This window comes from Triticum aestivum, chromosome 1A (genome assembly GCF_018294505.1).
Source record: "Triticum aestivum cultivar Chinese Spring chromosome 1A, IWGSC CS RefSeq v2.1, whole genome shotgun sequence".
NCBI classification, from domain to species: Eukaryota; Viridiplantae; Streptophyta; class Magnoliopsida; order Poales; family Poaceae; genus Triticum; species Triticum aestivum.
This window is the reverse complement of record NC_057794.1, coordinates 279418081-279431580: the sequence shown is the minus strand read 5'-3', so window position 1 is coordinate 279431580 and position 13500 is coordinate 279418081. Positions and strand designations below refer to the sequence as shown.

The 13500-nt window shown below is 44.5% G+C and overlaps 1 protein-coding gene across 1 annotated transcript; it reads right to left on the bottom strand.

Annotated features, from left to right (window-relative positions):
• Positions 1–1416: 1416 nt before the first annotated feature.
• Positions 1417–13215, bottom strand: LOC123045915 (protein ENHANCED DISEASE RESISTANCE 2-like). Its single transcript, XM_044469164.1, has 22 exons — positions 12807–13215; positions 10991–11065; positions 10851–10904; positions 10680–10745; positions 10534–10592; positions 9832–9866; positions 9550–9639; positions 6006–6052; positions 5832–5932; positions 5525–5620; positions 5378–5442; positions 5229–5300; positions 4998–5144; positions 4593–4909; positions 3778–3841; positions 3519–3694; positions 3232–3333; positions 3101–3151; positions 2865–3008; positions 2684–2779; positions 2008–2109; positions 1417–1899 (listed from the first exon to the last, which is right to left on the bottom strand). The coding sequence occupies exons 1-22, from the start codon at positions 13029–13031 to the stop codon at positions 1804–1806; spliced, it is 2280 nt and encodes a 759-aa protein (XP_044325099.1). The 5' UTR covers positions 13032–13215; the 3' UTR covers positions 1417–1803.
• Between the last annotated feature and the right edge of the window lie 285 nt (positions 13216–13500).

Below are 13500 nucleotides of genomic sequence, written 5' to 3'. Positions count from 1 at the left end.
ATCATCTTCTTTACTGTAGTCAGTACTCTGACACAGTTTCTACGAGCGTTGGGATTTGTAATCTTGACCGAACAGCTTGGTGTTGTTCAACGGGCCAATTAATCCTGAGCAATGACATCGATGTGCGCAAAACTCCCCTGTATCGTGCAATATGGATGAGTTCAAGTAATGGATGAGTTCAAGTAACAGTGATGTCACGCAGTTCATCGGTTAGTGTAATTCTGAACAAAACCTAGGGAAGATCGCTCTCGAAATTGGCATCTCAATTTCAGGGTTCGCCACAGATCTTCAAGTGGAGCTTACCATATGATAAATTAACATAAAGAGATATGCATGTGTTTTTAACAACAAGGGATATATATATTCATTTTTTTCTCTTTATTAGACGTCAAAAAAAGTTTGTTTTCTTTATATACGACAGAGTGCGTGTCGTGCAAACTGTGACCACATGCCCGGCGACAAGCAAATGCGGCGGTGCAACGGCGAGCAGATCCAGAGGCGTCGAATTCAGTTCAGCCTCGCGTCTCTCGCCCCGCGTCCACGTGACCAGCTGACCCCCAGCACGGAGCCGTGCCTGGCGCGACCGACCCGACCCGATCGCCGCCGCCGCCGGCGACGCGCCATGCGCCATAGGGATCAGCACAGGTCAATGGCATTAACAATCCTGTCCAGGATCTCAAAGAGAAAAGAACAACCCTGTCCACGCTCCACCACGCTTACGTACGTGCACGGTGCACTTGCGTTGCGTCCACGCGTCTACTTTAATCTCTCTCTCTCTCTCTCTCTCTTGCGCGACACAGAAGTAGCAAGCAAGCAAGCGACGCGCCATCCTCTGCTCGGAAAGCGCAGGCTCGAGGCGGGCGAAGGAAGAGGACGTTCACCTGTCACGTCCACTGCTGCTACAGCCGCAGCGTCAGCGATGCAGCGTTTGGCCTGCACGGTTAGGAAAACAAGAAAAGCTGAGCTAGCTGGCGCCGCACAGTGACCCCTGATTCCTGATCACGATGTAGCTGCTGCTCCTGCGAACTGGTTGCTACGACGACACCCATCATTTTCACACCCCACTGCTGTCCTGTCCTTTCTCAATCTCTGGTCAGTACGCAAGAGATGCCAGCTCCACTACCTACACCTGCTCGTTCCTTCCGGCTCAAGTGATGATAACAGAAAAGCGAAGCGTGTGGTCCTCGACCTCGAGTGAGTGACCAACTGTACCATGATACGGGAATTCCCGATGATTATCACTGCCTCGTTGGTGTTGGGCTTGGGTCGAGTCCCTTTCGATTCGGTACGAGTGTCTGTCTGGAGGGACAGTCCTCGGATAGAATGAATCATGGCAGTGTAATCACTCTCAGGTGAAGGGTCAACGTCCAGTTAATGGGTTGCTTTGGTGGTGTTGGATCTGAACATCTGACGATCTCTGATCCGATCCCAGATTAGATTCCAAATGAACGACACGAGGTCAGGGTTAGAATACACTTTCCTTTTGTCTCAATTTTTACATGATGAATGAAATGACGAGTTGTCGGCCAAAGAATGGGAGCAAGGCTTTGCATCACACGAGTAGTAGACTGCCATCATCAATCAATCAATACACCGCAACACCTCCTATTTGCAGGAGGAGAAATGAATGTACACTGCTGCGGCAAATACCCCACACTTTTGTGGGCGGCAAGGCAGACAAATGAGTGTATGGCGGGTGGACACGGGGAGTAGCTTGAGCCTTTTCGGCTTTGATGTGCTGTACTCAGGCTTCGAAAGAGAATTGGGATCAACCTGACGCCTCCTTGACCTTGAGAGGTCAGGTCAGCATTCGTCTAGCGATACAGCTTTGGAGGCGTCCAGATAATTCAGTCGGCAGGTGCCTAGGAGGAACTCCGGGAGCTCTTCCTGCGTGTTGCCCTGCATGAGGCAAGGAAAAAACCATGCTTGCTCATCACATCTGTTCTCGATCTTGAGTAGAACAAGAGCATATGTAACAATTTGGTAAAGTTATCCGACGGCGATTACCTGTACCAAGAAGGCCATCTCAATCACCAGGTTGTTCAAGTACCCGAGCACAAGGCTCACCACACCTCGTGCCACTGTTGACGAGCCTATATCAACTCCAAGCTGAAAAGGTTGCATTTCAAAATGTTGAGAACCTGAATATCGCAATTGTACGTACTGGCACTAAACATACTCTCATTAGATCATAATAAGCTATAATGTTAGGAGATAAACCTAAGCCAATTAGTGTTTGGTGACTGCAATGGACCGTTCGACCTATCTTATGGTTAATGAAGACTCATAAACCAAATTAACAGTTAGCGGAAGCCATAATGGTCCAGTCAGATTTTGGTCCATGGAGAACATGAACTAAAAAAGGTAAACGATAAATAATATTGACAAAGTAAAGCAATCCTTACTACTCCCTCCGTTCCTAAATACAAGTCTTTGTAGAGATTTCACTATGAACTACATACGGAGCAAAATGAGTGAATCTACACTCTAAAATGCATCTATATACATCCGTATGTGATCCATAATGAAATCTCTATAAAGACTTATATTTAGGAACGGAGGAAGTACGTGACTGCACCCGTTCAAAGAAAACATAGCTGATAGACTGTTTCCTGAATACATAAGTATGCAAAAAATATGCCAGCTATGCTGATCTCTCGATAATGGCATGCACAGATGTTACCTCCAAATAGTTGCTTCCACGGAAATAATTGATTTCTAGTGCTTGACCAACCAAACAAGCTTTCTTGCCCACACTCTGCTTCACAATCCAAGATCCCTGAATTGACACATTCCGAATTTCCAATCGTAAACCATCGCAGCTTTCTGATTAACACCAATCAAGACTTGTAGGAGAAAGGTACCTTTGAGATATAAGGGATGAGTTTGAACCTTGAGTTTCTGAATGTATCATCTCCATTTACAAATCTTTCAAGTAGAGGAACCTTTTCCAATGGGGTATCCATCATATAATACAAAGCTAAGCTGTACGTGGTAGAACCAGGAACCTGTATACCGACCAGGGTTATAAGTAAAAAGGCAAGGTCTAGGTGCACACTTATGAAGCCTCAATACATTCATAAAGCCGAAGAAATCTCACCTGTATATTTACAATGAAGAAAAATTTGCTGCCTCCTTGTGCTGCATATTTCTGCAATAAAATTCATTGCGAACTTTAATTTTTGTTCCTTCCCATTTGAAGGCAAAATTACTGACTTCAGCAGAAGATACCTGGACTAGTCCGCCAGGACGACCAGCAAGATCATCCTCACGCTTATCAGATTTTATCCAGTCAGCACCAACCATTTGCATCAGTGTATTCTCTGCTTTGATCTGTCAAAGTTACAGATAATTTCATCATTATGGATGGTGAAGCACACGAACCCTGACTATCAATATGCTGACTAGATTAACTAAACATGGCTATTATTGTAACATACAGGATCCCTTATTTCCTGCAGAACAAAGACATGTATCCTAGCCTACTGAATTAGAATAATATCACAGTACTAACCCACCTTTTGACGATCAAGCAAATAGGATTCTCCCCGTATTAAAAATGTTGTCGGGTCTGTCATTGACCAACTAGAAGGCATTGTACAGCTAGAATCTTTTGGGAGAGTATGTCCATAGTAACATGGTCCATTATCAGCATCTGCAGCTCCCTGTAAATCAATGTACCCTCTCTTTTGAACTAGAATATAGGAAATGAGAAACAAGTAGTTAGAAACAAAAATAAATAAAAATACTGAAAAATGTACATCAGCCGTAACACACCTGCAAGATCATGCAACTTCCGTACAAAGACAGCAGCACTGGATAATTTAGCATGTCGTTGGTCCTGCCAAATATTAGACACATGGAATGTAAAAAAACAATCTTGGAGTTCTGCCCTGGTTCTCTGAATTATGCCAAGACCATTGTCATCGTCATTTCTTGTAATTAAATTGTGGTCCTTGCCTATGACTAAGTTGTTCTAATTTTTATAAGCCGACTATAAGTTGTTTCACCTTTCCAACTATGATCAAATTGTGTCATGCTACCACTATGGCATAGGAAAGAATAATAGGTTCATACAATCAAGGAAACCGTACGTTAGTTACTGGCTGACCAGGGTTTTGCAACATATCTGAGAGAAACCTTCCTGCTTCTTTTTATTGCTAAAGGGGAAGGGAGAAATCACATTATGGGCTAAGGTACACACGTTACACTCATTGTGATAATGCAACAGCCGAATAATTGAAAAGTATGGACAATTTTCTGCATATTGCAATGTTGTTAACCTTCACATATGAACGCCACAGGGGTAACGCATATTTAATATGGTCAGCCACACAACAATCTACAAACAGCAATTCTAGAGAGATGGAAATGAACTACCATCTTAATCAATAAGAACAGTATTTATTTATTTATTTGCTCCTTTTGCTGCCATCTTTTATTTCTAATTTCTTTTTTCTTTTGTTAGCCTGGGTACTTTTGGTTTGTGTTGCCGCTTGTAAGCTTTGTGTCATCTTGACGTCTCCTCTAATGCAAAATGACACATTTAGGTGCGTTTTCAAGAAAAAAAAGGTTCTATGTAAAGAACTCACCGCAGCATGTGTGCTCTCATCAGAAGACCACATGGCTTCTCTCTGATCATATTCTGATTCATCTGGGACATCAAAGAACTCATCCGTTGCATCATTAAGTTGAACAAGGGAACCAGTACTGCTTAAGTGCCGCTTAGAACCACCCTGTGGTCCTTCTACAGGACCCTCAAGTCTCTCACACTCATTTGCTGACTGCGTTTCTATTTTTGTTGGCTCATTTCCACCCTGCGGCAGTCCCATATCCCTCATCAGCTCACCCGATGAGAATTCCATACAAGCGCAGTTTCCATTTTTTGCTCGGAATAATTCCCGTAGGGCTGCAAACAAATGTTTAGCTTACTGAACACTGGGACAACGCTGATAACCACAACAAGCAATGAATAATTAATCTTTCACGAGACATGCCTGCTACTCTTCCTAGCATACGTATGGTGATGTATTTTGCGGATGAGGTAAGGAGATATGACTTCCAGAATTTCCAGTCTATAGCAAGCATATGCTTCACAACTGATTGTCTTCCTTGGCTAACTGGTGATATTACATATCCTCCACCTATTATTCATAAAATCATATCTTAGTCCATGATAAACAAACGATAACAATCAGTTTTTATGCTGAAAATAAAGCATACATTACTTTTAAGACATGCACGGATGTAGCCTTTCTCAGGACTGCATCTGTTGTGGAAAACAGAGTGGTACAGGATAACTGAAAAATCAAGAGAAGTGTCAGGTCTAGATCATGGCAAGCTGATTATTTATCATTTTTAAAAAAAATAATTGTACCATAAGTGCCATCTTCTTCTCTCCTCCAATATCGTCTAAGTAATAGATCTCTCTTTCTCATTCCCCTGAAAACTAAATATCATATATACTATTATAACTTAACGATAAAGTGTGCATACAGAAAGCAGGATGGATCCAGCATCAGACCATGGTAGCCAGTCCCCTCTTAATTTCTTGTGGATTATGTCTGAATGTCCATCTAGATGCTCAACCACCCTTCCTTCCCGCAGACAGAAGTCCCACCTACAAGAACTCTCACTGGTTGATTGGTGCAAAACGAAATGCATTCACATAGATGTTCATGTAAATAATGCTATGCATTTAGTGACATGCCGTGCAGAGTCTAAATTTTGGTAAGGAAGATAGCAAAACAGAAAAATCAAGTGCAATATATTGCTGGTTTTCAAGGCAGTATCATATGCTGGTTTTGTTAAACAGGAAACATATATCTTACTCGGATCTTGATTGACCAAGAGACATTAAAGTCTGGAAGATATCCTCAGAATTTGCATCAACGACACCAACTGCCATTATAGCTGGATGATCATCCCAATACTGGGTAAACAGGCAAAATCACAGTGAATTTAACAGCCCGTCCACAAAATATATTGTTGACAACGAGAATTACCTTCCCACGTGAGCCACCATCCTTTGCCTCAGTAAACAAACGTAATCCTAAATATAAGGAAATCGGAAGTTAGCAGAAAGTTCCATGATAACTAGCTTGCTTGTTTGCCCACACAAATGTGCAGCAAGCTAAGTTTGATAATGTGTTATCTGTATTACATCTCTGATACAATGATACCAATCATATAACTAAGTTTGATAATGTAAACAAGAACGCGTGATGTATGATTTTTTTTAAGAAAGATACTCCGAATTGCACGTACAGCTCGATCTGGTTTTCCTGATTCGTACATCTGTGTTGGGAAACAACTTCAACCTACTCCACTTTGATATACGAAGAAATACATATCCAGTATTTTCTATTTTGGCTATATATGTTATTGCAGCATAATATGAGATAAAGATTTCTGATTTTTTTCAAGAGAGAAGTGAATTACTAATAGAATGATTGTGTTGTGTTTTGGAAGATGATCAGGTTATGCCGCTTGTGGTTAATTGATCATACGGTATTTGGAAGGTAATACTAGTTACATTATGTAGTGTTTGAACTTAAGGTTATACTGCTGTGCTATGCTCTCTACCTACAAAGAATAGGAGTCACAACTCATGAGGAGATTTTGTTACTTGTATAGCAGTCCTATAGTAAGCTATTGAGCTGTGCATCTAAGCTATTGAACTGTGCATCTATACCATGCTAATCGAATCTGCTCTCCTACCTTCAAAGAATTAAGTTTGGATATTTCTTGCTTGTACAATTACTACATATCCAGCCTGCTTGTTAGAAATAATCAGCTCCTCTTCTTAAGAAATTTGTGCTGAGACTATTTTCAAAATTCAAGTCCAACTATCCAAGTATACATAGACGATTTGTCATGTGGACTAGGAAGGCCGGAAGGGGAATTTAATTTTTGCTTTGATAACTGTCAGATCGCTGCTTTCTTGATTCATCCTTTAATCTATTAGAAGGCAGCTTCTTCAATAAAGCATAACTCGATCATCTTTGACAACTCCCAGCTCAACTTAGCTCGCCTACTTGACACGATCGAGACGGAAGCCAGGCAATGGGCGATGGCGGGTGCGAGAGGTATGGGCGCTCTGCTTCTGGTTATGCCAGATTGCCAGTGTCTACCGACTAGGGGTTTCATGTAGTAATCACCGGATGTTGCTGTTCTTAGTGCTTGTACAAACTCTTCTTTCTACCAAAGCATCAAAATGCAAGGCTTTTGCTTTTCTAGAAAAATATTATCTTTAACAATGACTCCCCCCCTCCCCTCAACAGACACACATTTCTACCATTAATCCATCTTAATCTTCCCATAGTGAAAGTTAGCCAACGATCTGTAACTTTCTAAACCGTCTCCTCCTCCCCCCCCCCCCCCCCTAAATAGCCTCTAATCAGTACTGGATGAAGGTTCCACACAATGTACTGCTGCAGTAATCTTGGGCTCCCTTCCCCAGTGCATCAAATCTCTACCTGTCTGTTCTCTTGGCTAGGAGGTGCTTCAATCTTTATTTATTAAAGGGTGTATGTGCAATGAATTCTGGTGTTACTTCTAAATTGCAAAAGCTATTTGTATTTTGTATTCCTAATATGAGAGAATAGAGTTAGTGATTGTCTAAATTTGTTGGTACCTTTTAAGCCGCATCATTAAAATATGGACCAAAAATATTTTGGAAAGAGGTCGCAGGCTCCCTCCCTCCCCCGCCGCCACCCGCGAGGCTCGGGGAGGGCTTCAGATCTCCGCCGCTGCACCCCCCCCCTCCTCCTCCCTCCTCCTCCCTCGCCGCCCAAGGGGCGCGGTCGGCGAAGCCCGGTCGTCGCCGACGGCGCGGCTCCTTTGTCCCCCGCGCATGTGGTGTGGCGCGGGTCAGATCTCGCGGGCGGGGTGTGGTGCTCGATGCCGAGCGTGGCGGCGCGACGGCGCTCCATAGCAGGCCGGCGATGGTGGCGTGGCGACGGGCAGCGGGCGGCATGGTGGTGGTGTGGGCCGGTGGTGGCGTCGGTGGCGGTGCTTCCGGCAGCGCCTTGGTGTCACGTCCGGCGCCGCGGGTCATGGTTGACCGGGTCGCGGGCGCCCTCTCGCCATGTCTCTGGTGGGGGGCGGCACGGCAGCAGAGGTGGTGGGCTGCTCCCACCCAGTCGGGCCCTCGCGACTAGGTGGCGGCGCTCGGCTCGGGAGGATCCCCTGGTGGCGTCTCTAGGCGGCGGCGACGACAGCTCGGCCACCCTCCCTCTCCAGCATCTGGCGGCGGCCAGTGCCTCCTGGTGTTCTGGGCCTTCGACGCGGGGGCGGAACACGGTTCCGGGGGGGAGATGGAGCCGACACGGGCGTCGGTCGTGGCCATGGGCCACTTCTCCGCCTTCCCCTTCCCCCGGTCGATGTGGTCGCGGCCCTTCTCGAGGCAGATTGGCCGCCGGCGGTTCTGGAGGTGGTTGGGGTCGCGGATCTGGGCAAAGTCGTGGCCTTTGGCAGCTTCGGGGTGGTCTCATAGCGGGGCGGCGGCCCTGGCGGTGGGAGTCGCGTTGGTCGTGGGCGGATTGCGCGGCTCGGATGCTGGCAGGCAACCATGGCCGCTCGGGCGGCATGGCTGCGGGTGTTGGCGGACCGGGGTGGCGACGAAGGAGTTGAAGCACCAGGGTACATCACCTACCCAGTCTGTGCACTGGTAGACGGTGACACGTCCGTGGACATCGTGTTCCTCCTTGCAGGCTCTGTCGTGGTGCTTCTACTCCTTCCATCTTACTCCGGGTGAAAACTTGATCTTCGGATCGGACGGTGGCGACGTTCGTGGTCGTGCCCTTCCTGGAGGCACCGTCTTGGAGTCCTCGGTCCGGCATGTCCGTCGCACATCCTCCCAGACGATCGCTCCTCGTGATGGTGGTCTCCGTCGGCTCTAAGCGGACCCGTTTTGCTCATCTTTTAGGTACTTTGTAGTCGTTGAGGTTGTGTGTCGGTGCTCGGCATTCGTGTATCTTGCCTTGGGTGTGTGTGGCGTGCGTTTGTATCGGATGCTTCGATGTTGTGTTGGTGCTTTATATAATATAAAGCGGGGGGGAACCCTTTTTCGTTAAAATATGGACCAACCAAACATAATCTATGTCAATATATACAATGTAAATGAGCTACATATAATGAAACAAGTACTAGTATTTCATATGGTGCTTAGAACATTCATGTCACAATAATGGATGTAAAAGGAAGAGGAAATTACACCAAATTTAGTGCCAAATTAGTTTCAAACATGTCTGGATGGTTCCATCGCATACTTCTATAAATTCCACAGCTAAAGGCTGTTAGGCTGTTACTATATACTCCCTCCATCCCATAATATTAGACATTTTTGCAAGCTAACATAGCTTGCAAAAACGTCTTATATTATGCGACGGAGGGAGTAATTTCTAGCCCATCATATGAAATATCCCTGTTATAACATGGTTCTCAAATTAACATGACAATTTCTAGCCCTTGAGAATGAACATGATGGCTCTTATTAAGCTTACTTTAATCATATAATAAAGAAGGAAAGACAATTTGTATGCTTACCGTTTGTACAGCCAAATATTGTCCATGCAGAAGGTGCAATAACATCAGATGCCATTGGATCATTATGAGAAGATGACAATATTGTCCAATCTGGTAAAAATTACACAAAACAGAAAATAAGGGGTGAGATGGCACTAGAGAGAACAAATAGATTTATTATTTTGAAAACAATTTGGGTAACAAATACGAAGAAACTATTTAAGAGCATCCCCATATAGTAAGATACTTAATTGTTTACTAAACCTACTTGTTCATCACAAAGTATAATAATGCGTTACATACCTATTGAGTGCATGCGGTTACTGCGGCGGCTTAGTCTGCAATGATGTAGTAGCTAATTAGCCAACCAAACATGCATGGATGCCACTTATTACAAAAAAAGTCAGCACACGTGTTAAACCAAAATGACTTTTCTATCAAAAAACTGGAAGAGCATAGCATGTAGCATAGAACTGTAAAGACCAACAGTCAAACTCAGACTGAAGCATCCATGTATAACCACACGAGTAATACACGAAATCATGTGTTGACATGCGATAATTTACTTTATAAAAATATGAGCATGATAAGTTACAGCTAGGCATCATTATTTCTTTAGCTCAACTCTTGAATACAAATCTAGCAAAAGAGCTAATGCAGTATAATCCATCTGTTGCAATGGAGTACAAAATCCATGGCATTTGGTTCCAACAAACCACACATGGTTTATCTTCAGGCGGCAACGTGAAATTTCTAGCTTACACAAAACAGGACGACATGTTTGCTAGGACAAACATCTGACAGTAGTACTCAAATAAAATATTCATGTCATTTTCAGTGACAACGCCAATTTTCTGATTAAAAGAAATATGCAACCAATTGGAAAAGGGGTATATACTTTAGTAAAATATAAAAAAACGACCTTATTGTTATCAATAGGAAACAAAGGCATGCATTCCCTGTCCATAGACTTGATAATCAACAAATTTGTGCTGCATATATTACCTGAAAGCCTGCCACCTTCTATGTGAACAAGCAACAACATGCTCATCTTTTCCGGGGGACTGCGCTCAGTGAAGAAATTATGAATTATATTAATGCTTTTGTGAACATAATGACAATGAAAACAATAAAATAAGCAAATCATGGACCTTTAAGGCAGACTCCATTAAGCACCTGATCCATCTTGCTGCTTCTTCTGAGCTTCTAGCACCCAACTGAAAAGCATCGGTCAATCAAAATAATCTTTGTATCACAAACCAAGCAGAAAGAATTAGCTCTGGTGTCAGACATGTGACTTAACAGTTAACATCAGTGCTTACCTTCAGCTGATCATAGTGGTTAGAGGCATTGTAGAGTGTGAATATGTAAAAAACCTGTCGACAAAATGATGACCAATGGGATCAAGTATTGTTCATATATTTGTAGGTAAAAATGTAAAATAAGAAATGAATGAGCTTACACTTCTATGAACACTTTCTCTCCCATTGTCCGTAACACGTATACAAGAGTCAATTACTGCACTTCTAACAGGATCCTGTACCAGGGGAGGAAGGGGGGTGGAGCAAAACAAGCATAACATCATATTTCAAAAGAACATACAAGTGGAGCAAAAAAATTGTGGCAGAAAATGAGAGTTTTTTTTTGACAGCAAATAAACTCAGAAAATGAGAGATTATGGAATAGCAAATGCATGATCAATATGACATTCCTTTCCCAGACAAATGTGCTTTCATTGTTAACCATAACTCAGTTGAAATACACTAAACATAGTGCCAACTTCTATGAACACTCTCTCCCATTGTCCGTAACACGTATACAAGAGTCAATTACTGCACTTCTAACAGGATCCTGTACCGGGGGAGGGGGGGGGAGCAAAACAAGCATAACATCATATTTCAAAAGAACATACAAGTGGAGCAAAAAAAATTGTCGCAGAAAATGAGAGAAAATGAGAGTTTATGGAATAGCATATGCATGATCAATATGGCTGAATGGAGTTCCAAATAGGTTCAGAACACTAATAAGGGTGGGAGCGTCTGCCTTATTATGGTCGCTTTGGCTATGTAGAAATGATTTTGTTTTCAATAACAAAAACCCTACTCCATTGCAGGTTATTTTCCGCTGTACACACTTCCTTCATACGTGGTCTACAATACATCGTGCGGAGTACCAATCATTGTCAAGGCGGTGTGTACGCGATTGGAGCGGATGGCCAGGGAGGTTTTACCCAACATGCGTGGCAACATAATCTATGGATTGGTCCACCTTCTCCTGCGACTTAGGCATAGGCAGTGTCAGTCTTTTATGGCTTTACTGTTGTCGTCATGTCGTTTTTAATATATTTTCTGTCAGACTGTTGGTGTGTGGCTGTGTGCAAGAAGCTATGCAGAGGCCGGGTGTTGCTCATCATGACTTGTATCCGCTTGATGCTACATTTTGAGCTAATAAAAACACCCTTTACCAAAAAAAATATGCATGATCGATATGCCATTCCTTTCCCTCCCAAGACAGATGTGCTTTCGTTGTTAAGCATAACTCAGTTCCCTAAGAAATGACTTCCCTTTTCACTCAAAATTGATATCAACGGTACTGAACTGACAGTCAATGGATCATTGTTCCCACATATGCAGAGAAACAGGCAAACAGAGGAGGTACAATAGTTCGTGTGCAGCTGTGTGATTCTTCCTTTTTTAGCAAATCATTGTTCCATAAGAGGGGTTTGAAGTAAACGTCACACAACAACATGCCATACTAAGAGGATCATTGTGGTGATCCTTCCTTTTTTAGCAAATCATTGTTCCATAAGAGGGGTCTGAAGTAAACGTCACACAACAACATGCCATACTAAGAGAATCATCGTGGATAGCGCACTGGATTGGCTTGTGTTACTCTAACTATTATGGACGGAAGTAAAATCCGAACATCCTGAGGAACAAACAGTACTAGCCCCAAGCAGTCGCAAAAGTAACCATGCGTCTCTGCAGCACGAATAAAATTCGCATGCATTTATGACTATATATATCTCAAAACCTACCGGTGGTTATAATAGAAATCAACTTCCCCTAGATACTAGGCTGGAGTTGGTGGCGAATCCAGTTGAGGATCCTCCGAACACGCACGGGATTAAAATCGGCATAAATCCAATCAAATTCCCCGTGAACCTTAGCAGGATCGTGCTATAAGACCCGACCAAAGTGCCGTGAAATTTCCGCGAAAACAATGCCAGCGAAACCCAGAGGACGGGCGGGGAGAACGAGGGAGATGCGGGCTGGCACCTCGCGCTTGGAGCTGGAGGAGGAAGGCGCCGGGGCGGCCTTGAAGCAGCGGAGCGCGGAGTCCTCGAGCACGAAGTACCTCTTGCGCGAGGTCTGCAGCCCTAGGCGGTTGGATCGGATCAGGTAGAGCCACCCCTCCATCCGCCCGTCCTCCCCGCCCTCGGCGGCCTCCGCTGCCGCAGCGGTCGACGCGGCCTCCACGACGGCGGCCTCCGCCCCTCCCATTGGCCGCCTCCGCGCCGGCGCAGAATTTCGCCCAATTGGTCTTCCTCCCCAGTCCCCACGCCGCAAATCTCCTCTCGGCGCAAAGTTTTTAAACTAACCTCTCGTCGGCTTGTCTCTGTTCGTCTCACATCTGGTGGTGGCCGGTGGCTTGTAGGCTGGGGGCTCTCTCTCCTCTCCCTCTCTCTCTTCGCTTTTGCCCGTCCTGTTTTGTTCGTTGGTTGCAGTAGAATTGAATTTGGACGACAGTGCAGGGGTCGTCCAGTGGGTCCCGCTTTGACGTGGGCCCGGGACGATTATTATTGCATTGGCCTTGGTGCATGAGCTGTTTGCTCCGGCTGCGTGCGTGGTGGCGGGCGAGTCGTTGGGGATTTGGTTCTTCTCCCTCTCTTGATTGTGTGTGGACTGTGGAGACGAGAGGAGGAAGGGCGAGACGACGGAGGACAAAAGAGAGGGGAAGGACCAGGGACAA